Source organism: Calonectris borealis, chromosome 2, assembly GCF_964195595.1.
Source record: "Calonectris borealis chromosome 2, bCalBor7.hap1.2, whole genome shotgun sequence".
Classification (NCBI taxonomy): domain Eukaryota; kingdom Metazoa; phylum Chordata; class Aves; order Procellariiformes; family Procellariidae; genus Calonectris; species Calonectris borealis.
The window spans coordinates 153,682,143-153,704,664 of record NC_134313.1 but is presented as its reverse complement, the minus strand read 5'-3'; the positions used below and the strand labels follow the sequence as shown (position 1 = coordinate 153,704,664).

At 41.5% G+C, this 22,522-nt stretch overlaps 1 protein-coding gene across 6 annotated transcripts; it reads left to right on the top strand.

Annotated features, from left to right (window-relative positions):
• The first annotated feature begins 20 nt into the window (after positions 1-20).
• On the top strand, positions 21-22,104 carry LOC142079577 (microtubule nucleation factor SSNA1-like). 6 transcript variants are annotated; one of them, XM_075143995.1, is made up of 3 exons: positions 135-816; positions 1,136-1,592; positions 14,414-14,716. In XM_075143995.1, the coding sequence occupies exon 2, from the start codon at positions 1,205-1,207 to the stop codon at positions 1,547-1,549; it is 345 nt and encodes a 114-aa protein (XP_075000096.1). In that variant the 5' UTR covers positions 135-816; positions 1,136-1,204; the 3' UTR covers positions 1,550-1,592; positions 14,414-14,716. The 6 variants fall into 6 exon arrangements, with proteins under 6 accessions (XP_075000095.1, XP_075000093.1, XP_075000094.1 ...); XM_075143991.1 differs by lacking the exon at positions 14,414-14,716 and adding an exon at positions 18,434-22,104 and having other exon boundaries at positions 136-816; XM_075143994.1 differs by lacking the exons at positions 135-816; positions 14,414-14,716 and adding an exon at positions 21-114 and having other exon boundaries at positions 1,136-5,034.
• The last annotated feature ends 418 nt before the right edge of the window (positions 22,105-22,522 follow it).

Here is a 22,522-nt window from a genome sequence, read left to right as displayed (position 1 = left end):
GCCGCGCCTCGCCTCGCTTCCCCGCGCTGGCGGGCCGGGCCGAGCCGAGAGGGAGCTGGGCCGCGGCGGGGCAGCCGGCTTTCTCGCTAGGAGCCGACAGGGCGGGAACGCCAGGCAGGTGGGGGCAATAGGGGGAATTGCGAGAGAAGCGGGGGGAGCGGCGCCCGGCCGCGACATAGGAAAGGGAAGGTCTCCTCTTACTTACCCCCTCCTCCCCTTCCGCCCAGGGACTTGATGTATAGGCAGGAGCCATTTTGTGCACGGCTCGTCTTCTGCGAGGAAGCGCTCAGCGGTGAAGAGGTGGTTAAAATGTCCCTGGGGAGGTGATGGCGGCGGCGGCCGCGCGGGTCGGGCCCTGCTCTGCCGCCGGGCCCCTGCGGCGGCGCCGGTTTTGTCCCGACCCGCGGTAGCGGGCTCCGCTGCCGGCCCGTGGAGAAACGCCGCCAGGCTGCCGCAGCCCCGGCCGCTGAGGGAGCGAGGCGCTGGCGGCAGAACGGCCCGGGCGCGGTGAAACGGCCGCCGGGGTGGAGGCGGCGGGTGAGGGGCGCTAACGGCCGCCTCCGGCGAGCAAGCAGCTGGTCCGCGTCTCGGCATACGCGTGAAATTGTCATCCCGGTGCCCGTGAGTAGCCAACAGCGCCAGATCGGTTTGCTTCACGTGGCCCCGGGCTCTCTGGAGTGGATGCTTGGCACTCAGTTTGCAAGGAAGATCCCCTTCATCAGGGGCCGAGTGGATGCCGCCGCTGGTGGTGACTGCTGAGCCTTCTCCTGGGAAAGGGTCATTTGGTTATTTCTGACCAAACCCCCGAAGTCTGAGGTATAAAGCATCATATATTCAGAATGGTATGAAGATATTGTAAAATATAATAGAAGTTTTTTGATACCAGAGTTGAGCATTGCTATGAGGGTATATATGAGAGACCAGTTTTCAGTAAAGGTATAGTGTAGATGCCGAATTTTGAACTGCCCCCTTCCTGAAAAGGGGAGAGATGTGGCACAACTCTGAACTAGCATGTTAACCTTAAACAGAGCATCTTTCCCCGTGGCTCTGTCTGTGCTAGCATAGCATTATTCATGATAACTCTCTTACATAATTTTTCTTTCTGTTTTTTTTTGTCTTTTTTTTTTTTTTTTAGAGTGCAGGAGGCGGTTGCTGAGAGGGGACTTCAGGGAGCAGTGGCAGAGCTCAGGGAGGGGAGTGGAGGATGACTCAGCAGGGAGCTGTTCTTCAGGGTTACAATAATGAGCTAGTGAAATGCATTGAAGACTTGTGTATGCAAAAAGAAGAACTGAACAAACAAATCCAGCAAGCAGAAGAGGAAAAAAATAAACTCCAGCATGAAATCCAAGTCCTGAGTGAACAACTGGAGTGTGTATGTGAAAACCTGGCCCAAAAGGTAGCTTCACGGAATGAGCTTGATAAAATTCTTGCTGAAACTGAAGCTGCTTACATGAAGATTTTGGACAGTTCTAGAACTTTGCTTAATGTCCTGAAGAAGGAAGTGGGAAGCCTAAAGCATACGCCAGATCTGAAAACCAATGTAACGTGAAACAGTCAAATGTTTGGACTCCACAGTGCTAAAATTCCACTAGGTGAGAAATGTGGTTAGCCACAGAACCTTACAATGACAGTATAAGCAGAGAGGGATTTTCATCCAACCTTCCTGTATGTTTTATTATTACTTTTAAATGCACTAGAAAATAGATGAAATAAAGTTGCTGTTTAAAAAAAAAATCTAATTACTTAACCACTACAAAACTATATTGCAGATAGGTAGTTGAGGCAGATGTGAGGCTGTCAGTTTTGACATGGTGATGCTTCAAGGCTATTCTGAAGAGAGGAAAAAAAATTCATGTTTTATTGGTCAGCTTTGGATGGCTACCGGTGAATTACTGTTTGATTGAAACTTAGCAGATGCAAGTAGATCAGATACTACTTCTTTTCACTTTACAAATGCTTAGGCTTTACTGTTACAGACCAAATAGAAACCAGCTATTTAGCTTCCTCTAGGATTTTGGAGTTCTGTCTGATGCATGCACAAAGACAGCCCCTGTTTACAATCATCTCTTACTTACCTGGAATAATGGAGGGATAAGGAGAGAAAACATGACTAATGCAGGGCATGGAGGCTTAAACTGTAAGACTGTATATGGTTCATGCATCTTCTGAAGCTATACTCAAAAGCCTGTTTTAGAAAGGAGGCACACTATACTGAAAGACAGGTTTTGGTGCAAGTGCATGTCTTCCACATGCAGGGCACAGCACTGCAGGCAGCTACACCATGTAAGCTCAGATCAACTAATCCACTTACGGATAAGGAAAAGATTGTATTTCAATAGTGTCTAGAAGCCCTGAAAATGAGGTTCAGTGAAAAATACTAAAGAGTTAAATACAAGGCCAAAGAAGATAATCTTAGCTAAAAGCCAATAATAGAACTTCCGGAAACCTTATTTTTAGTGCCCTTTAGCTCTATACTGATCTATTAAATAGTTGTTATAAGATTGTCAAGAATAGCAGGACAACCTGGAATGGAGAGAAATAAATACAAATGAAAGATGAAAGTAGAAAATGAGATTAGAAATAGTTGCAGCTGTCAGGCATTTTTACAGATGAGGTTAAAATAGAACCTAGTTTAGAGATCAAGGAGGAGGTAACAGCATGGCAGAAATCTCAATTTAATCCTGTTTTCTATTTCTAGTAGTTGCTAAACCTCTCTGTGTTTGCGTGTGTGTGTGTGTACATATGCATGCATTTTGTCCAGCTCATTCATGTGTTATAGCAGTAACTTTATTTTTAAGCTGTATCTTGTAGCCAAATCTTCATTCTATACCAATTAACTAAATTGAAAGAAGTGCAATTGTAATCTCCTTACTTGGTAACTGTGTGTCTCTCAGGTGCAAGTATAAAGGGTATGTAGATGTGAATATTTTCAGTAGTAGCTCTTCACCAATAATATGAAGCAAATTTTATGTTCTTCTGGTTGCTATGCTACGTCAGGGATTAGTGTGACTAAGCTAATCAACAATTTAGTGGTATAGCATTTCCACTGGCTTCCCTCAAGTAATGCTGAGGTGATAAAATTAGATAATCTCAGGGGTACTGCTATTGTTGTAGTATCGCAGTATTCAGGACTGCCTTGTTTATATTGAAGTGAAACACAAAAATGTTGCTATTTTTTAGTAGCAAAAAAGTGATTTACTTGACTGAATGTTTCCTGGCACTCTCTCTTCCCTTAGTCTGGTAGTAGTAACTAATTTACATTAAAACAGGAAGACTCAGGAAAAGGTATTAACTAAAGAGCAAGGACTTTCTTTAGAGCTGCATATGTAAATTGCTGCTGCTTCTTATCTGAAAGGGAACTTGAAACTGTATATGTGAAAAAAAAATTGTGTCATAGAAAGCTCATTTATAGGGAACACTACAATTAATTTCTCGTATTATCCATCTCAGTAATTACAGGTTTCTTTGCCTTAGAATAATCATATATTATAAATAATGCCTCTTCTTGCTCTACTTAGACTGATAAAACTAAAGAAGTTTTAAGAGAAGCCTTCTAAGTCTTTAAAGAAGTCTACTTCACGACCATTATTACATCTAAGTGTAGCTATTACAGTGTCAAAACTAAAATACTGGAGATGTTTGAATTTTTTAAGTTACAAAACTAAGGGAAAAATGTAACTGTTGGCTAGTATTTACACACACTGGGGCCTCTCAGCTTTCAAATAAAAAATTGAAATGTTGTTAGAATTCCATTCAGTGATCCCAATCTGTAAAATTTCTGTTTAAACTGAGATTCATAAACGGAGAGCAATAATAACATATCTCTAGGGCTTGCCGATTTGTAGAATAACTCCCAAGTGTGGCAGTCATTGTGAAGTAAGTGCACCTGCAGAGTTGTTACTCAAAAATAGCTCTTACCATTATATTCTGTATTGACCCAAATGGTCTTACTGTGTCCTTTTATTGAAGTGGTAAGCCTTTTTCACTGCTTTTTCAGGTAGTATAAATCTTGACATAAATAGCTTTTCTTAAACAGCTTCAATTTGTTTAGAATACAAGACACGCGAACTAAATTAATACACAGTATTACTAGAACAGATTACAGCAGCTCTATAGCGCTAGCCTGCAACAGAAAGTTGCCTGAAATAAGGTGGGTTATAAACTTAAAGCATACTTATTCCTGACTTAATTTTTATATTGATTTTATATGACTCTCTGGGTTAGATCCAGTAATTTACTTGAGTGCTTACAATCTAGGTGCCTTAATGACAAAAGTTCAGGTTACCAAATTGTAGTGCCTAATCTAAAGTGCTGTGTTGGGTGTCTTGTAGCTTATTTGGTATGTGAGGAGACACAGTTTTTGAAACTCCTACTTGTGCTCGATTCAAAGCTCCAGTGAAACACATCTAGAGCACAGGTCTGATTTCCTGAATTTATGTAGTGACACCTCCACCTGGTTTCCAAATAACAGTACATAACTGGAGGAGAGATGATGATCCCCAGCTTTTATAGCAATACTTCTTAAATATGTACCTAGCACGTGCAACTCTGGTGATCAACAGGTTTTTCAAAACATTTGAGTGTTGACTCCTGCCAAGTAAACTAAGTTTATTATGTATGATAGAGTTTGGTGGTTATCAAAGAAACGGCTTGTGGATGGTATGTTTAAAGTAATTTGCTGTGTGGGGGTGATTATACGAACCACTGGGTGAAGTGCTATATACAAGTAGTCACTCACAATCCATAACTCTCTCTGCAGAGATGCTTACCCTTCAGTTTAGGAACCTCCCCACAAGCAGTTTCTTCTAATCACCTTACAGGAATGGTGAGTGGACTGGGGTGGGCCCTAATTTTTGGGGTGGAGAATAAAGAGAAGTATGGATGTGGAGTCGTGGTTGAGGAAGACTGGAGCATGAGGGGGTGTGATAGAAGGAGAGGTGGATTTCCTCTATATTTCTCTCTACTTTTAAGTGTACTTGTACTGAGCTACTGCCTATGGTTCCTGCTACCCAATAAATCAAATTTTAGAAATCATCTGTGGTTCACCAGAAGTCCGGACTTTCCCTACCCCACCTTTAAGTCCACTGACAAGTAAGCTCAGAGGCAACCTCCATTTTGCTTCCTCTTTCTGCCTTTTACTACTTTCTGGCCACACAAACTGGCACGCTCGGCTACACAGCGGCCAGTTCCAGCAGGAGGCTCTGGAGTCTGAGCCTCCAGTTTGCTGAGTAAGTGTACTTCCAGGCTCAAGTGGGATGTGTTGCCATTGTTTCCTACCCTGGTAACTCTCCTATGAACAGTAATTGGTGAATTACTTGGGTTTTATAAAGAACCCTAAGTCCTGTCAGTGTAATAGATGTGCTCTGCATATATGTCAGATTGACCTTGGAGAATTTAAGTAGAGGGATGGCAGTTTTTTGGCTCCTAACTTGGTGAATGGAAGAGATTTGTTGTCTCGGACTAAGAAGTCTTCAGACTAGGAAGAGCAGGCATCTTCAAACACCTGAAGAATTGTCCATTCAAACAACAAAGCAAGCTATAATCTAAACCCAGATGATTGGGTCTTGGATTGCAATTTCAGAATTAAGTATCTCAGTTCCATCTAGCTCTCGTGGTACAAGTGTGGATTAAGTGGATTAAGCTAAATTGGAACAAGGTACTCTTAATTCTGGAACATGAACATTCAGAAGATTGTTAGCAAACGGATCAAATGTCTACAGTTAATTCGTCATGTAGAGGAGTCCTGCACAGAAGACCAGTATCTATTACTCCTTATATGATTTTGGTTGTTAGAAACTTAAGTTAGAAGATGTAGCTCGTGGCAGTTGGTGAAATTATCCTTAACTTGGAGATGTAGCTTGAGGCAATTGCTGAAATTATCCTTAACTTTGAGTAGATCCTGGGCTCTTGGGTTTTTATGTAAGAAATAGATGAAACGGTTCACTTCTTTTATAAGATTTTTTCCTCCTTTTCAGTAGTGAGTGAAAAAGTATCAATAGATGCTTTAATGTTGATTTGTTTGTGTGTGTGTTGGTTTTGGTTGGTTTTTTTTTTTTAACGGATGGATAGACAAGCTCTCCTAAAATCAGAGGGCTCATTTAGCTTTGTTTTTATGGTATGTGTGTATTTTTAAATATAGATATAAATATCTTCTTTTTTTTCTCTGTTGGGGGAAGGACGGATTAGCCTTTGGTTTAGTTTGTGCACCAATTGCTTTGTCAGTCGCTGTTGTGTTACTGTGGGTGGGGGAGTCAGGCACTGTGGCCGCTTCTTGGATGACTATTCTACACCTTTTTTAAACTGGGAATGTTTTTTTTTGTTCTTTGCCCCGTACTGCTTTATAAATCTGTCTTTAGTTTCAGTTGTCCCAGAGTAGTCCTTGATTGTTGTTTTCCTCAACTGATTTTCAGATGAAGTTTTGTTCAATATCTAGCTGTAAAAACCAGATGTGTGCAGGTGACACAACTTACTTGAATGTTAGCTATTAATAAAACATGATGGAGAGGTTCAGGCTTGCAGAAAAAGGAGCTATATATTATTTGGTCATTCATAGTTTTAGCTTATGGGATTTGTGTGAAAAGTAGTTCGGTGGTGTAGTTTAATTTTACAAAAATATGATGTTAGAAGAAGTAGGGCTAATAAAACACTTTCATTTTGTAGTGGTTTCAAAAGTAGTTTCACAAGATCTTGTGGGGTGGAACAATCTGCATTTTTTTTGTCTATTTGTGCAAGACTAGACTATAGATATGCTGCAGTAACCACTACATTAAATTAGTAAATTTTAGTACAAACTTGGATATCTTATTTAGCAGTGGCATTGAAAATAATGATGTCATATCTTTGCATTTTGATTGTAGCAAGCCTGTTACTTGCTACATCATTCAAAGCTGGTAATATTTGTAAGTATGCTTAATTTGAACATCATAAATGGGAAAACATTACTCTTGGAATAGGATTCATCTGCATCGGAGGAAAACGGGCACCTGTAGACAGGTTCAAGAGGAGACATTTGAGAAAAGTTGTGTCAGTCTCCCTCTGGAGGTGGAATTGATCATGATTCCACTGACTGTGGTGGGAGCTTCGGTTTCGCTCACACCTTGCTTCAAGGCATATGAAATTATGTGGGATGACTTCTCTCTGCTTACCACCACTCATGTTTTATAGAATATATGTACTTGGCCCTGAAGGATTTATCAGTGTTGAGTGTTCTCGTTTATTATCTTTTTAGAGGCAGACACAGAGCTTCCTGCAGTGGCCAGCCTAAACCAAGAAGACGGAAGTGTTAGGTAGAGACTGTAAAACAAAGTAAGAGGCTGAACAATTTTTAACACTTAATTTTAAACATTTTTCAAAGTATGATAGCGAATAGGCTGGTCATGGAGCATTTTAAAGTTAAATCTTCATGGGTGTTATTTTTTGAGCTTCATACGCATAGGTTCTCATGCTCCAGTGAGAGCTCTTGTAATGGGCTTGAGGTTTTCCATTGATATGTGGTATATGGGAACACTTTTAAAAAATTATTTCCATCATAGTCCATGACAGATCTGTAACTTACATTTTTTTTTAAAACCACTTCATATGGTTGATTTTGTTGAACGTAGTAAAAAAATAGTAAAAAAATTTCCTAAATGCTTTCAAATCTCCCTATCTGTATTCAGAATTAGATCAAATTATTATTTGTAGTATTCTCTTTTTGTTGTTATATGGTTATTAACAAGTTGATACAACTTAGAGACCCATTCTGATCGGGCATGTCTCTCAGTTTCAGAGACAAAATCCTTTTCATATTCTGCAAGCTTTAATTTTTTTTTAAAGCCTCTTTTTCCTTATACAGTAAGAACATTTTGAGTTGAAAATCAGCATTACAGTTAGACTCCCGTGATGCTTTTTTTTTAATATAGTTGGAATCATATTCTGTCAGATGTTTGAAAACAAAAAAATTAGCAGTAATTCTCCATATGCTTATGCAGTTGTTGAATAACAGAAATCCTGGTGCAGATTTGTGCTGCTTACTGTCCAATAGTCAGTGGGATTACTTGCTGTAATTGACAAACCCAAGGCACTTTTCATTAAGTATTGGTCCTTCCTCAAGAATTGTTGCTAGCATGACAGGAATGGATACTTCATGCCTGGGGGGCTGCCTTTTTAGTAGAGACCACCCACCTGTGGACAGAGAGGAGCATTCCTGTTAGCCCGGCTCACGGTAAAGGGTTGTGAGATGATTCAAACCAAGTGGTTATAATGGTCATAGTTTACTGTTGCAAGGTCTACTGAAGCAAGCTGAAAAAAAGAAAACCCAGTCCATGCTGTCAGTCACAAGGGATGTGATACCTTATTGCCATCAGGTTGTCTTTAAATGCAGGAGCTCAGGTACAGCTGGAAGCAGTGTAGCTGCTGCAGTACTGGGCTCAGCAAGGGTTAGTTTGCCCTCCAAAAAGCAGTTGACCATGTGGACACACTTATGAAATCTTGTGCGCTCAGGAGTCACTGGACTCGCTAGAAAAGTGTAACCTGTTTCTGTTCTTGAAACTCAGGGAATTCTAACTGTCTTTAATGACATGCAACATTAGATATGACTCCATGAGAAGGATATTTGTTTAAAATCCTATTCCCTTTAGGGGCTTTTCTCTGAAGCCTAAAATGTTCTTCCTTTAGATTCAAGTTGTTCAAGTTCAAAAACCTGTGGCCAAGGGGAAACGTACAGATGCCCAAGTTCCACTGAAGCCCACAAGCCTGTACTGTGTAGTACACCAAGTTCCTGGTCAAATGCTGTCTAATCCTTCAGTTGAGTTGTGGCTCCCCTTAGTAGTTTAAATGATTTGCAACAAGTGTTGCTTGTTCAATTCAGAATGTACTTTTGGTTTTTTTGTTTGTTTTTAATGAAGTATTCCATTGAGGCCTCCCATGGCACTCTGCCATACGCATTCATGTTGTGCATGTGAATATATGGGTTTTCTTTGGGAATGACAGAAAGAAACTACCTGTACAGCAGAATTTAGGTGAAACAAGACTTGGTTTTATGCCATGCTGTTTTAATTTTTAAAAGTGTTTAAAAATACCAAGTATATACACATATATATATATATATTTATATAGGATATATAAACAAATGCTTCCCATCAACAGAACACGAAGTACCTTACAGAGAATGTTAATATCTTTATCCCCCATGATAGACAGTGACACTGGATAGTAATCTGCCCCAAATCGGGGACAGATCTGGGAATGGAGGCTTTCCTTTTTCAGCCTCAACTGAATGCTCTGACTTGGACTGCTTCACAGGGATTCATGTCCTGTTTGGCGTTTGACATAAACCAACTGGATTATGCATTTTCAACCTGTGTGTTGGGGGAAGGGGAAGAAATAACTGAGCAGATGCATACTTTCTGCTATTACTCACTTCACATCGCATGCAGCATCATGATGGTGTTTACTCATTTCAATGGTATTACTCATTCATTTCTCCATGGATACACCCTTCATGACGAAGTATCCCAGCTCTGGAATAGCTATTCTCACTTTCCAGACCTGCTCTGTCCAAGCTCCTGCTCACACATGCTTGGGAGCTGACTGTAGGAGACAGGTCACAGGAACAGAAGGAACTTTTAATGATAGTTGCTAATTAATTACTTTTCACAAGCCTAATCTTAGTCAGATAGCTTGTCTTTACAGACCCTGCTGTTTTGTCTCATTATCTGCTCGAGGGTAGGAAGGCTCTGCAGAGGGACCTGGACAGGCTGGATCGATGGGCCGAGGTCAACTGTATGAGGTTCAACAAGGCCAAGTGCCGGGTCCTGCACTTCGGCCACAACAACCCCAGGCAACGCTACAGGCTTGGGGAAGAGTGGCTGGAAAGCTGCCCAGAGGAAAAGGACCTGGGGGTGCTGATTGACAGCCGGCTGAACATGAGCCGGCAGTGTGCCCAGGTGGCCAAGAAGGCCAACGGCATCCTGGCCTGTATTAGGAATAGTGTGGCCAGCAGGAGCAGGGAGGTGATCGTGCCCCTGTACTCGGCACTGGTGAGGCCGCACCTCGAATCCTGTGTTCAGTTTTGGGCCCCTCACTACAAGAAGGACATGGAGGTGCTGGAGCGTGTCCAGAGGAGGGCAACGAAGCTGGTGAAGGGCCTGGAGCACAAGCCTTATGAGGAGCGGCTGAGGGAACTGGGGTTGTTTAGCCTGGAGAAGAGGAGGCTGAGGGGAGACCTCATCGCGCTCTACAGCTACCTGGAAGGAGGTTGTAGCGAGGTGGGTGTTGGTCTCTTCTCCCAAGTAACTAGCGACAGGACAAGAGGAAATGGCCTCAAGTTGCACCAAGGGAGGTTTAGATTGAACATTAGGAGAAATTTCTTTACTGAAAGAGTGGTCAGGCCTTGGAACAGGCTGCCCAGGGAAGTGGTTGAGTCACCATCCCTGGAGGTATTTAAAAGACGTGTAGATGAGGCCCTTAGGGACATGGTTTAGTGGACATGGTGTGTTGGGTTGACAGTTGGACACGATGATCTTAGAGGTCTTTTCCAACCTGTATGATTCTATGATTCTATGATTTTCATCGGGCTTCTTGTTGCCTTATGCTGGTCTATGTAAGACCACCAGCTATTTGTACCAACACCCTTTAAGGGTTTTCTAGACATCGAGGCTCCTTGGTGTTTAAATACAGTGGAAGATCTGAATTCTAATCCATCTATAATGGAATATAGATCACATAACAGCATTCTGACCACATATAACAGTAACAGGCTGTGTGGCAACAATATTCCACCACAGCTCGTTTTGGGTTAATGGAGTCAAACTAGCATGGCAAGTCAGGAACTGTAGAGATATGGATGGATACGGCTCTTCTATAGGGAAAAGAAGCTGGGTTTATGAATTCAGATTAAAAACTACTTTAATCTAGGACAGGTGACACCTGACAGCAGTATTCTTTTATTTCATGTATCGCAATAAATAAATATACACATTAAATATACATATATAAAAAATATACTAAGCATTTTAATAAGTATAGAATGTTCTTGGTAGGAACCTGTCTAATATTTCAGTACTGTCTGCCACTAGAAAGGACAATTTAAATAGGCTGGTTATTAACAACTTGCATTAGGTTATGTACCCTCTGCTTTCAATAGCACCCACAGTCCTGCTACTGTATAAACCCTCATTTGTAGCCCTATCCTCCTCTTCCTGCTGCAGCAGCTTTTGTTGCCGCTATTTCCTAGCCCCTTGCTCACTATGTGTTTAGTTATCCCAAGCTGCTGACCAGAAACACACTGCTCTTCTGCCATGTGGTGGGTCGGAGATACTTTCAGTGTTTTCATATTGTCCAGACATGTTCTGGCACGCTTGGAAAAATTGTTTGCAAAGATAAACAGATTTCATTCAGTTTGATAGTGCCACAAAGTTATGGTTGGATGGGGTAAGAGTATTATATGGTAGAGAAAAAGCAGACACCTGATCTGAAAGCAGTTTCGTCCTATGAAAAACCCATCCTAAAAAGACTTTTAGGTTGAAGTGATGGATGGATGGATGGATGGATGGAATGTGACTTTCCTGACACACTGTGGAGAAGTTGTTTATAGTCTTCTGCAAATAAAGAAGATCTATATGGGATGCTGTAATTTAATTAGTATTAAGGCTATGTGCAGAATGACTTGAGTTTGTTCCAGAAATGATTGCACTGTGTTTGAGAAAAGGCTATAACTTGAAATTAAAAAGAGGAAAAAGGAATATAATGCTGGAGCTTACAAATCAATGATCTCATTGAGGAAGGCATCATAGGTCAGCTATGTAGTTCTTCGAAGCTCTGAATACAACCTATATTGCAAAATAAACACGTGCTAAGATAGAGTGGAGTATGCTCACAGTAAGGCTACTTGTAAAAAGTTATGTCAAGACATCATATGTATTCAGCAATTTTCTTTGTAATCCTGCTCTGTTTTACAAACTAATATATTCCCCAGTAAGGTGCACTAGAGATAAACATTCCAGATGCCTTCATCTCCAGAGAGGAAGGAGAGGCAATTAAAAGTCTGCATGCTGTGAAATCTCTGGGTACCAACGGTGTCTGCACAGACTTCTGTAATGTTTTAAGGAACAATTGGTTTTCCTGCTGTCTGGGATGACTGAATGCAAAAATAGTTTTTGAAAGAGGACAGTAGCTCAGTTATTTTCACGCTGTCTAAAATCCTGCTGGTTTGTATAAAGGTTACTATTTTTATTTACTGATAGCAAAGTCTTGGTGACAAACTGGCTCCTCCAGACCAGACAAATTCTATTTTCTTTTATTAGCACGCATCATTTCGTCTCTGACAGAGAAAGGGCAGACTTCTGATAGTGTAGTGAAAGAACCTGGGGCAGAGCAGTATCTGGTACTGGCCTCCATCAAAGAGGAGGAAAAGCACAAAAGGACAAAATTGCTGGCCTTCGTCTGAATTGGGCGGGGTTGCTTGCAAAAGTAGCAAGTGAGAGGACTTTTCTCTCTTTTTCTTTTTTTCTTTTTTCTTTTTCTCCTCTTTTTGTTTCTTTTTCCTCTTTTTGTTTCTTTTTCCTCTTTTTGTTTCTTTTCCCTCTTTTTGTTTCTTTTCCCTCTTTTTGTTTCTTTTCCCTCTTTTTGTTTCTTTTCCCTCTTTTTGTTTCTTTTCCCTCTTTTTGTTTCTTTTCCCTCTTTTTGTTTCTTTTCCCTCTTTTTGTTTCTTTTCCCTCTTTTTGTTTCTTTTCCCTCTTTTTGTTTCTTTTCCCTCTTTTTGTTTCTTTTCCCTCTTTTTGTTTCTTTCTTTTTCCTCCTTTTTCTCCCTCCTACATCATTACTGGGCTGAGTAGGGAAAGAATTTTCTTTCTCTTTAAAAGTATGAAGAAAAATGAATGGAATAATTTGCTCCAAGAAAAGCCAATTCCACATGGGAGGCAGCTAAAGCTGCTCCATGGGAGCTCTATTTTTTTCCTTCGGAAAAAAATTTCCATCATGCAAATTCTAAAAGCCAGCAGCCATTGAGGGGGAAGGAGAAACAACAAAATGCTGTGTTTGCTTGTCATTGTGGACCAATTATTCTTCCAGTAGCTGCACTCCTGTGTGCAGTTTCTTGGTTGCAAGTACTGCCTGTCCAAAACATGGATTTTTGGTCTCAGACCTGTTCAGTTTAAAATACATTTTTTATTTTAGATTAGCTTAATAAAGCAGTGCACATATTGGTGCTTATATAGGTATGAAATTTGTCTGTGTTAGTTAAAAGTCCTTTTCACTGGCTTAATATGCCATGTATTATTATACCATGTATTATTATACTGTAGCCAGAGTGAAGCTTGGTTCTCAGACATTAAGATGACCCTTTTAACTTAGATTGTGCCGGTATGTATTTTATAGTTTCAGGTGTTGATGAAGTCAGCAGTGACCAAACACAACGAGGTGTAACTTGACTTCTGTGGACTTTTAAATCTTCATGTATTACCTTGCATGAACATTTTTGTTTTAAGTAACTTTTGCATTTGGGTGTTTGATGGGAAAGCACAGTCAAATGTTTTAAAGAGATATCAAAAATCATTTGGTTTGGCTAACAGTACATTTCCTGGATAATCTCATCCAGGAGAGATTTTAAGCGCGATAGCTGTTCAGAGCCTGGACCCTCAGCACAGCACAGCCTCCATTTCCCAAGCCCGTCATTCCCACCACACATGAACAAGCCAGTCGGTTTTGCAAGGACCATGGGACAAGGGGCCATCTTGTCAGTGCTGTTAGAGAGCCGGTGATTAAATAAATAAAGGCAACGCATGCTGTACAAAAACACCCCAGGCAGGCTCACACTGAGGCAGTCAGAAGGACTTGGGAGTCTCTTCTGTGTTTCTACTACTCTGCATGAAGTGTAAATAAAAGTGTATGTGTGTGTGCGCATATGCTGCTCGAGCTAGTTGATGCTACTCTGCTACGTTGGGATTCTGTTACATTGTAGTTAAAATAGTCTCATTAGCATGAGCAAAGCCCCTAAAATGAACCAACCAAGGTAGTTGTGCAGTGTTACTAGATTTCAAAGTGCTGAATTTCCACATCTGTAACTTCTGATTATAGAATCACAGAATCATTAAGGTTGGAAAAGACCTCTAAGATCATCGAGTCCAACTGTCAACCCACCACCACCATGCCCACTAAATCATGTCCCTAATTTCTAGTGCTGTGTCCTGTATGGTAGCAAAGAGGGTAACAAAACTAATTTTAAAATTCTGGCATGAGTTTTAAGATAATACTAAGAATTTAATAAGTGCCCAAGAGGATTTTATACGACAAGGCTTACTGAAAGTTTGTGGGTCTTGTGCTCTGCTTGCTAATGCTCTGGACTTTAAGATTCAGGATTCCTGGTGCATTTCTCAAAGGCCTGGCTCCTGAAATGAAGGCATTTTCTTTGTTCTTCTTCCCCCTCTCTTTGAAGTTATATTTCTGTTCCTTGTAAAGAGAAGGTTGAAAACACAAAAACGAGTAAACATGAAAGGCTCAGAAAAAAAAGGCAAGTATAAATAATTCTAGATATTTTTCATGACTTAACGACAGTCTCACGCTTTGTGCTTGGCCTGATGCATGTCTCTTTGAATGCTGGAAGCTGGTCATGGTCAAAGTCCTATTGAAAATTTCACCCCATGTTATACTCCAATCAAAGAAGACGCAATTATGATGACTTTTAGAAAGGCACTTTTGTAATCCATGGTTGTAGATGCTATAGCACACAATGTGCTTTCTTTACATGAATATTTAAATTCCTCTCTTACTATCTCCAGCAACTTCACCCAGCTTTCTGCAGTTGCTATGCTTTACTCAGAAGTGTCAGGGCAGCTCCTTCTAGTCCAGCCCCAAAATGATCTGCAGGTGTCATGGAGCAAGGTACGGTTTGGAGACTGAGCTCTGGAGCTCCCAGGCCAGCAGAAGCTGGAAGCCCCACGGAATGGCAGGGGAAGGGAAGGCTGCCGGGCTCTTGGGAGAGAGCGCATCCAGCAGCAGTACATGGCCTCTCTTCTGCCAGAAGAAATATCAGCCTGGCATGATGCTTCCCAGAATCAGGGATGTTAGAGGAATAAGCAATTTCAGGGCTGAAAGAGGGTCTAGGGGATCTCCTAACATCACAATATATATAGCTCATGGAAATGAATACAGGGAAAGTAAATGGGAAGATGACTGAAGAGAAGGGTTTTCTAACATTTACGGAGCTTTCTTTGGAGTCTGAAAGGCCAAAAATTTGATCACAACATCTAGCTGGAGATGGAAAATGCGATTTAGAAATGGAATAATTTATCAAACTGGAGCTAAAGATAGAAGTAAGTATGCTGTATAAAGGGCAGGGTGAAGACATTTCAGTAAAACTGACACTGAAAAAGAGAGGATAAGCTGCTGAGAACATGCAGATCAATTTTCCTGAGAGGAGAGCATCACAAGACCTGCCAGAATTGTCTAATTTTTCAAATGTCTTTTATTAAAAATATATAAATATATTTTCTAATATGAAGAATAATTTATCACAATAGAAATAATTAAATCCTCAGCAAAATGAAGATGAATTTTGATGCCATTCCACAATTATTTTCGACAAACGCTTTTAATTTGGCCCAAACAATAGCAAGGAGGCTTTCGGGTATCATAACATGCGATCTAGACCTGAATGATTTGTTTCAATCATCATGGAGAGGGGACAATAAGAGGGAACATGACAAAAATATAGAAAACAATGAGTAGGGCTGCACATAATTTTGGATCTCATATTTTTATAATAAATCTCATGGTGGTTTGTGGTTTACTTAAAGCTTCAGCTCCCAGATTCATGTAGTAAATAAGAAGCTAAGATTTCATTACAGAAAAAAAAGTTTCTAATTTTCACGATTGCAAGAAGACTTAAACTAATACAGAGCAAGAAAAGGAACTAAAACACATCTTTTAAGAGACAAATTTGTAAAGTTTTAACTCAAAACCTAAAATCTACCTTCTTACTCTAAAAAAATCCAAAGACATAAAGCTAAGACTTGATCCTGCTATTAGAGCTCATTTATAGCGCGTTAATTGCTCAGACAGACATTGCAAAGCCTTGTATCCCATCCTTTTCTTTCCTTAGCAACGTTCTCTTAGAGCCTTGAAAACAACATGCCTCTCCCTATGTTTTACTTGCTTTTTCCTTCAGCAGATGCTAGCGAGCCCAGGGTCTGATTTCAGTTCTGATCTGGAATAACTCCAGGGGCGTGCATGAAGCCATCCCTCTTCTTCCCTCCTAACAGGGTGGTGGCAGGGAGGAGAGTCAGGACTATTGTTCTCCCTCCCTGTGTCCCTCCCGCAGCAGCAGCCAGCATTGTTCCTTTTTATTTACTTCCCTCTCTGTAAACTAGCGGGGCTCGCAGCAGAGGGACACAGCTCTCCTCATTAGAATAATTAGGCTGATTTATGAGAGAATGACAGAGTGAAGGAGAGCTCTCTTTCTGCAGCGTTCACCGCTCGATGCTGGGCACCCACCCAGCTGCTGGCAGTGCGGCGCTGGGCCTCCATGCTAGCTCACGCTCCTACCCCCAGCTACCTAGGCAGGCTGGAGGGCCCCCAACACTTCAACCTTTGCATCTCAGTGAAAATGTACAGATGTATGCAATAAACACTTTTTTCCTTCACATGGTGTTCTTCACAAGTTCTATGTTCCAAGGTAATACTGAAGGTCTAATTAAAATAATAAAGGAAAGGGAAAAATCCCATGTTGGACCCTTCCATAGCATTAGCTAAGTGGAAATTTTGGCTTATAAAATGCTCCTCAAGTAGGTTTGCTGTGTCACTGGAACAGTGAGAGCTAGTACGGCTTTGTTCCTCTCCTGCACTGTGGAAGTTTTGCATTACTTTTAGGAAAGGCTTATGTATGAGGAGTTACGAAATTTCCTTCTTCCAGGGAAAATGTTATGAGTATCCTTTGTTCATCACATTTCCTTGGTATCTTCATGGCAAAATACAGTGTGTACCTGGGAAGTTCTACTGCGTGCTGGAAGACCCATTTAAAATGCACGTAAACATTTAAAAACACATTTAAGCTTTTAAAAATGTATTATACAAGGAAACAAAAAAAAAAGAGATCATTGGCAATTCTGCCTGTTGTGTTTCTGCCTGGTATCAGAATCAAACACCAAACTTGCAAAAGTTGCCAGCTGCTGCCACTTCCCAGTGCGATGTTTGTGGTCACCTTTACCATACCCGTCGCTTGTCTTTGCTAATGGGATGGCATTTGTAGTGCCTGAAAGGCAATTAAATCATTTTATAAATCACCTCCCAGTAAGAATATTTTTTGTTCAGGAACAAATTGATGGTGCCAGAGTTTCAAGAGCAGTTATTCCTATTCAATAGCCCTCCACATTGCAAACTCCATGAAAAGCCTCAATGAACCTGAGGAGCTCAAGGTATAACCAAGCCAGAGAAGTGAAATCAATAAAGGAATGAAGTATGTATTACAAACTGACATGAAAAATCTTATTGCAATTGTAATTGCCTGTAATAAAATGCCTCATACCACCCATAGGAAAAAGCAAGTCAGCATCCAACATCTTCTGCCACCTTCACATCGTCCCACATGCTCTCAACAACATGTTCTCGGCTGGAACATTTGCCTCTGTCTTTTGCAAATACGGAAAAGCAGTACAAGACCCACTTTCACCCATCCCATTCCTTCATGCAAAGCCTCAGTGTATTTTTGGCTTAGCAGATTGGCAATTCTGACTGGCACAAAGTTGATCCATGTGGAAATCCACCCTCTTCTGACAAAGTTGCATTCCAGAAATTGAGCAAGAACACCCCCCTTCATTTTGTAAGGCGGGAGAGAGGTGAGGAGGGTAACCCCGAGACCTGGCCACTGCGCTTTGCAGCCAGAAGAAAAAAATTGGTGCTTATTGATACCTGATTACTCTGTGTTCACCAGGAAACAGAAAGCGTCTAAAAACCTACCCAAACCACAATTTTATTGTTCAGAAGTCAGTGTTTCGATATGTAAATACACAACCTGATTTTTCCTGCCTCCAGACACAGTGATTTCACTGATGGATATGGGGACATTCCCATAGGAAGAGATCAGTATTAGTGCTGTTGTGTGCAAGGGCGATCTGTGGGGAAGAGACACAGCTATAAAATGGAGAAATGGTTAAAACACTATGCAGTGTGTCTCTCCCCTAAACAATCATACTGTACTTGCTTTCCCTCTCTCTTCTCAAAATTGCTGCCTTGGGGAGGTAAAGAATTACCATTGCCATAAATTGTAATCAAGATCAGATGTGCAAAGGGAAAGGCCTTGCTCAAATATCAAAGGGGTCTTAAGCTGCCAAAACAGAGCAAGAGAGAGAAATCCCAAGGGAATCAGAGATGTAATTTATGACTGACCTTTATTTTAACTGGGAAATGCGTGCTCTTGAATGGCAATGCTCCTGTGAATGCATGTTTTGTTTTGTTTCAGCTCATTGGGAATCTTTGCTGCAGCGGTATTGATCTAAGCTCCCGGACAATGAGCTGGGATGAGGAATCACATATGCATTCCAGAAACATTCTTCTGTGCTGAACTCGTCTCAGCAGTGACAGTGCCCGGCTTTGTCGTCCCCTCTGCCACAGCGCTGCCTTCCAGGGCTCGCCTCTTTGTGTTTACATTACCGCTTGCCTAAATAACTCCACGTTTTCTGCAGTCTCATAACCCAGTTGTCTGGATTTGGGAGAAAAATGAGATAACAACACTTCAAGGGGATTTTTTGCTGCCACAGGAGCAGTTGGTGTCTGGATGAGCTCTCAGTTATACAAAGGCCAAGCATTACAAGAAAAAACAGACATATTAAATCTTTGCAGTCAAATATAAAACCACAGCATCACAGTGCCTCAGCCTCCCATGTGCTGCCTCCCTTTTTACATTTCACAGGGTAACATTTGACTGGAGGGTCTCTCCACTTCAAAAAAGTTTAGTTTAAAATCTATTTCCAAATTTGTAATGGACCCAAACTGCACACTGAACTTTGGGGAAATTCAGATCCACATTTCCATCTGTATTTTATGGCTCAATTCCAGCCATAGTTTAAAAATAAAGATGCTTAGCTGCTGTCAGCTGAAGTCAAGTGCTATGTTCCTCTGGCTTCCCATAGGATATGCTGTATTAGAGCAAATACTCATTTCCATCAGCTCAGAATTATGTTCCAAATTCTTTTTAAATTCCAATTAAACACTTGGATGAAAAAGTTTATTTTCTAAATGCTACCTTACATTTAACACGAACTGCGAGGAACAACTGCGCTTAGCAGGTCAATGAAAATGAGTTTGTCGGGAAAGCCCGTAGAGTTGTCTGTTCTGAAGAAACCTCCCACCAAGACAGTAGTTATTCGTAAAATACACTTCTTGTCTGATAATCAGAAAAATATAATCTGTCATAAAAGTCTGAACTCCTTCACAATTTCCCCCCTCAGCTTCCTCTGTGAACAGCTGTCAATATGCATATGAAACTAACTTTAAAAAAACAGATAGTCAGGTTTGATGTCTGATGTAAAACAAACTGATCTTTTAAATGTTGCTTTTTCAGGTAGAACACCCTTTGGAATTAATTGGATGGGAGCATTTAGATTATTTTTCATCACTGCAACATGTTGTTTTGCAACACAAAATATGTCCATTTACAGTAAATAGAGAGATGTGTGCAATAAATTAACTGCAGAGTTTCGGAAACACAGATGGTATTTCTTGCGCTTTCCCAAAGGGCTACATTTGCTCTAGAAAAAGCAGAGATTTTAGCTATTCTGTTATTTTTAGGACTTTGTGCATCCCCATAATTTCTACTTCACTAAGAAGAGATAAAACCTGATTTATAGTTTATCTGCAATCAAGCAAGGAGATTAAACAATTTATTTTGTCACTTGCAATATGTTCCTGCTGCTGCCAGCATTTAATTTTTAAAAAGTACATTTGTAAAAGACATTGTGAAGATTACGTGCTCCGAAAGGCAAGTCTTAACATTCAATAAATTTTGGATAGGAAAAAATATGCACCGGCGGTGTGACATAGTAACAAGTCACATAATACCTCCAATTTGTTCCTAGAGTCCCATCCCTCCAGAGCCCCTTTTTCGGGTCGGCGGGAGCTCCTGGGGAAGCCCGGGCCGGGCGGCTTGCCCTTCCCGCCAGGAGGGGGCACGGTGCTCCCGCCGCCTCCCGCCGCCTCCCGGCGGGGCTCCCGCGGCCGGGGCGAGGCGCTGCCGCCCGCTGCCTGGCGCTGCTGCCGCCCGTGTCGGTCCCGAACTTTCTTGCAAACGATCAGGCCCTCAGCGACAGGATTTTCACGAGCTGCAGGCCGCTTCCAGCACCTTTTTTTTTTCTTTTGGAGATTTACCATTTCAAACAACTGAGATGGAGCTTACCCTCAGAAAGCGCTACAGGGAGAATGGAAAATAGAATGGGGCCGATCTTTTTTAAAGATTTAATATATACGTGAATGAGCATATGTAACATTTCATAGTGATCTTTGTTTGAGCTTATATTCATGAGTGTCTTAAACATTTTTGGAACTTTCACCCCTCATTATGTTGCAAGAGATTTAATTCAGGACACACCGGTGAGGGCAGAATTGCTGCGTCCTTTGAACAGAAGGGGTAACTGAAGCATACAGCTTACAGTAGGGCCTGCATTCGCCCCACCTAATTATAGGCATCAGAGTGAGAGGGCAAACTTAGAAGCCAGCTTGTCTGTGCTTCCCTCTAGAGTCGGTGGATAGATCTGGCACCTCCAAAGAGTGATTCAGCACACACAGCTGTCAAAAAAATCCATGCAGTTAACCGCACACACAGGAAGGAAAAAAAGATTCAGACTTTGGGGGCAATAAAATACAACATATTTTTTGTATATCCATAATTGTGATGCCTAACTCATTCAAACTGAACACTATAAAGTAAAAATCACTACTCTTTCATTTATCATGTTAAAACACACATGAGATGGCTTAAAGATGTCACTTGCCAGTGGCCACCTGTTAAGAAGTGAGACAAATATTCTTGCGGCAGAATTGTCATCGATTGACTGGCAAAACCTGCAAATGAACCCAGGGAGGAATTCAGAAACCTCCCAAGCTACAAATTCTTGCTGAAAGTAGACCAAGTTCTGCTCTCCTGAATTACACATTTCATTTAACAATGTTTATAATAAGCAAATGGTGACTTTGAGGCTAATAGGAGGGCGGAGTGGCAATCTGTGCAGAGTGCTCCCACCTGGCAGAGCAGCAGCACTTCCCTCTGCCGCCCTGCAGATTCCTTTGCTGTCTGGGATTCCTCTGGCCTTTCTGTTTTGACACTTTCCTTGCTGTTTCTGGGATCAGAGCAAACACATTTTAAGTGTTCATCTTTTACAACTCAGTTCATGTAGTATCACATATGCCTTTAGGATCACTCATGGATGTAATCCCAAAGGTGTTCAGCAGCTCAACAAAATTGGTCCCTGTTCCACGGGAACTTTTAAAAGTCCAGATGGATGCCTACCTGCATGTGCAGGCACCTAAAATCCTTTCACAATCTGGTCCTTGCTTCAGCCACTTGCTGCTTCATTCCTCCAGCTGATTGATGACAGTGAAGAAGCAGGATTCAAATCAGGTTTTAAATCTGCAGACAGGCTGGTTGCAGTGTCCTGTGTGTATTGCTCAAAGGACAGACTTTTTCCACAGGTCCAGCATTTTTTTGCATTTGAGATTTTTCTACCTGTTATATTTTGTCTTTTCTTGTTCTGTCCATAGACAAATTTGTTATTTCTCCCACTGAACAAATAAAAAGAAGAACTTGGCTAACTTAGTGTCATCCTCAGCAACACGTTCTCTGGCTTCCTCAAGGAGCTGTGTGGCATCCCCTCAAGTCCTTATCAATGTCAAGTCAGGGGATGCAATGCAGTAATCCGGGTGGATAGGAGAGAGAACGAGCTATCAGCAGAGCTGCTCCGACAAACCAGCAGCATCTCCCACTTCCTCCCCTGATGCGGCAGCAGCTGTGAGAATGGCTGCAAGAACACAACCTACAGCTTCCAGTCAGCAAGAACAGATCATCAAGAGGTAAACACAATACCGATCAGGTTAAGAAATACTTTACTAGTAGAGCCTACATTGCAGGTTTGGCTACAAGCACCATTGGGGGATCCCACCAGAGAAGAGGACATCATGGGCAAATGGCCACTGCACAGAGCCAGCCAGTCTGGACTGGCATGCAAGTCCAACATGCCCAGAATATGTCAGACGTGCTGTGTCTCTCTGTCCTCTGCACAGCCTCTGGCCACCAGGCTGGTGAGTTCAGTCACTTCCACGTGGTTGCTCTCAAGGCCTATTGAGGGTTTGCACATTAGCCTTCTTGCAGGTTCAGGCTTTCTTCCTACAGGCAGCACAGCTCTAGGGGGAAGGGGGGCTTCTGAGACACAGATTTTCTTCCCAAGGTAATTGGCAAGGAGTTCTACATCCTCGTCCTGTTGTCACAGACCTGTCCAGTTGTATCCCATGCACATGAAACTGCGCCTTTACAGACTTTTGCAGCTGAGCCACAAACGTC